At 41.9% G+C, this 2,682-nt stretch overlaps 1 protein-coding gene across 1 annotated transcript; it reads right to left on the reverse strand.

The window, feature by feature from the left end:
- Positions 1–1,083: 1,083 nt before the first annotated feature.
- On the reverse strand, positions 1,084–2,453 carry LOC120077131 (histone H1-like). The gene is made up of 2 exons (XM_039031031.1): positions 2,105–2,453; positions 1,084–2,010 (listed from the first exon to the last, which is right to left on the reverse strand). The coding sequence occupies exons 1-2, from the start codon at positions 2,285–2,287 to the stop codon at positions 1,378–1,380; spliced, it is 816 nt and encodes a 271-aa protein (XP_038886959.1). The 5' UTR covers positions 2,288–2,453; the 3' UTR covers positions 1,084–1,377.
- Positions 2,454–2,682: the final 229 nt, after the last annotated feature.

Consider the following 2,682-nt stretch of genomic DNA (forward strand, 5'->3'; position numbering starts at 1 on the left):
CTTTGCAAGACTTGGCCAGTTAGCATAACAAACCTCTCCAAATCTGAGATGAACATAGTTGACGCCAGATTGAACCCACAACTAACGCCAACCGATCAATGATCAACCCGTGGATAACCTCCTTCACTTACCTAACCAAGTAAGTTTGATTATTCCCCTTCTATTTGCCTATTTAGGAGGTATGCTCAAGCATCTCACTTTATAGATGTACATACTATTCTTTGCTATGTAATGTGGCTATAGACTACTATTGTTGCTTGTTGCTATGTGGCTTTATCATAAAGTGCCTCATAGTGCATGAGATTTCCCCCCCAAGTAAGCTAGTGAGGTTTCCACAAACATGTCACTTGAAACATTGCTAACACAAAAAGGAGTGCAATCTCCACAAAAATGTATGGACCGGTTACTTCTTGGTGTCCTCCGAGGTGTGTGCAAATTTTGTCCCAAACACTCACAAATATATAAGAAATGGAGTTGAGTAAGAAAATCAATTTCTAACATAGTGTAACCAATAGCTTAATACCACCATTCCACCCCCCCCCCCCCCCCCCCCAACCCGCGGGAAAAAAAAATTCTTAAAACTATAACAAGTTCTTATCCACCAATCACCTTCTATGCCATAAATTAACTTTGGTAGAAATACCCACATTTAATTTATAGGCAATCTTCCTAACCTTAATGTTATCACAAGGGTAAGCTTCTCTTATTCTTTCAAAAACATGTGCTCCAAACATCTTAATCCCGTAGTTAATAAAAAAACCTAATCCATCCCTTGTGAAAGAAAATTATCAGCAGTCCATCATAAAGTTAACAAACTACTAAGGCCAACCAATGCGAACATCTGTAGATTATATCAAAAAATTGAGAATGCACCAAAACCATTCAGGCCCAAAGAATCAATACTTATGATCAAACTTCAAACAACCAATCAATCACATCTAAGAAACGATGAAATATAACTAGCTATCAAGCAAATAATATCTCTGAGAATTCATCTTTTATACAGATATTAAGACCAAAATTGGAACCACACAAACAGAAAGTTGGATTGAGATTTACCAGCTTAGAAACAAAGCTTCAAACTTCGAGCGTAAAGGGAAATGAAACGTTTCCTGATATTGATGCAGTCGGAATGCCCATAGAAATCATAGGTAGAGAACTGAAATCAACGCTCCTAATTGATCACAGAATTTCCATTAAAAACTAGGCTGAGAGATACACCAACTTGGAGTAAAAAAAAAAAAAAAGTCTACAAATAAACAAATAACAGTAAAATTAGAAAACTCTGAAGTAAACTCCTCTATAGAACGGCATGTAAGGGTCTATACACCCACAAGGATTACGGATTTACAGGACCGCCGCCACAGTCTACCTCCTTTACTTCCTTCCTCTTTTAGCCAGAGCCTTTTTCGCCGGAGATTTCACTTTCTTAGCCATGACACTTTTCGCCGGAGCCTTCTTCACCGCCGGCGCCTTCTTCACTGCCGGTTTCGGAGCTGGTGCCTTCCTCCCTGGTGAGGTTCTCGTCGATGTCCTTGCAACCTTGGCCGGCCTCTCCTTGGCTTTCGGCTTGGGAGCAGCTCTAGTCTTTGCTGCAGCTTTGGGCTTTGCAACAGCACTGCTCTTTGACTTGGCTGTAGCAGGCTTAGGTTTAGGAGCAACCTTGGGTTTAGCAGCCGTCTTAGGCTTCGGCTTTGCAGCTGCTTTCGGCTTCGCAGGAGATTTAGCCACAGCCTTGGGCTTAGCCACAGCTTTAGACTTCGGCTTAGCAGCTACAGGCTTCTTCTTCGCAGGAGCAGCAGGTTTCACACTTGCCGACTGTGGTTTGAGCTTGAACGAGCCCTTAACCTTCACCAACTTCTCGGAAGCCACAAGTTTCTTCAAATGGAACAACAAAATCTTCTTAAAGTTCGGTGGAAGCTGCTTCTGCTTCTCTTCAATGAACTTAGTGATCGCATACTGACTCGAACCAGTCCTCTCCTTCAACGTAACAATCGCATCCTTTACCATCTGAAATCAAAACACCAAAGCAAATCAACAAAATAGATCCAATACACCGAACAATAATTCAGTTACATAATGCGAATTCGATGCAGTAACACACCTCTTCATATGGAGGATGAGTTGGGGGATTTCTAGTTTTTTTACGAGCAGCAGGTTTCTTCTCTTTGGGTTCTTTGGATTTCTTCGACTTCGCAGCTTTGTTCACCGGATTTTCTTCCGCTTGTTCGACGTTGTTCGGCTCAGCCGCAGACTCCACCGGCACCACCGGTTCCTCAGTAGCCATTGGAGTAGAAACAAGATCAAAACTCACAACCCAAAGGTAGAATTAGGGCTAAGGAACAGAAAAATTGAACGGTATAGGGAAAAAGAAGATTATCGGGATGAAAATTGGGATCTAGAGAAAAGAAAGAGAAGCTATTTGATATCTTACTGGTAATTTCGTTGTGAGGAAATGACTAAAATGTTTAGGCTTAAATAGTCGGCTTGTCATGTTCAATACACGGATACTGACATCTGATTGGCTAATACGCCTATCACGCGGATCGCTACCTTTTCCAAGTTTAAATTATGGTCGTTCGATCAAACGCCATCGACGGCTGGTAGCGCAAGATTTGGGGGCATTGGTGGGAAGAGTTTGGAGGGGGAGGTATTTGAGAAGAATTGGGTGTGCTTTTAAGC

The sequence above is a fragment of the Benincasa hispida genome, chromosome 5 (assembly GCF_009727055.1).
Source record: "Benincasa hispida cultivar B227 chromosome 5, ASM972705v1, whole genome shotgun sequence".
NCBI lineage: Eukaryota > Viridiplantae > Streptophyta > Magnoliopsida > Cucurbitales > Cucurbitaceae > Benincasa > Benincasa hispida.

What these genes read in the sequence shown, in the direction of transcription:
- LOC120077131 (XM_039031031.1), bottom strand. Translation starts at nt 2,287, where the DNA reads ATGGCTACTGAGGAACCGGTGGTGCCGGTGGAGTCTGCGGCTGAGCCG. An exon ending in CTCATCCTCCATATGAAGAG is followed by an intron (nt 2,011 to 2,104) that starts GTGTGTTACTGC and finishes TTTTGATTTCAG; the next exon opens with ATGGTAAAGGATGCGATTGT.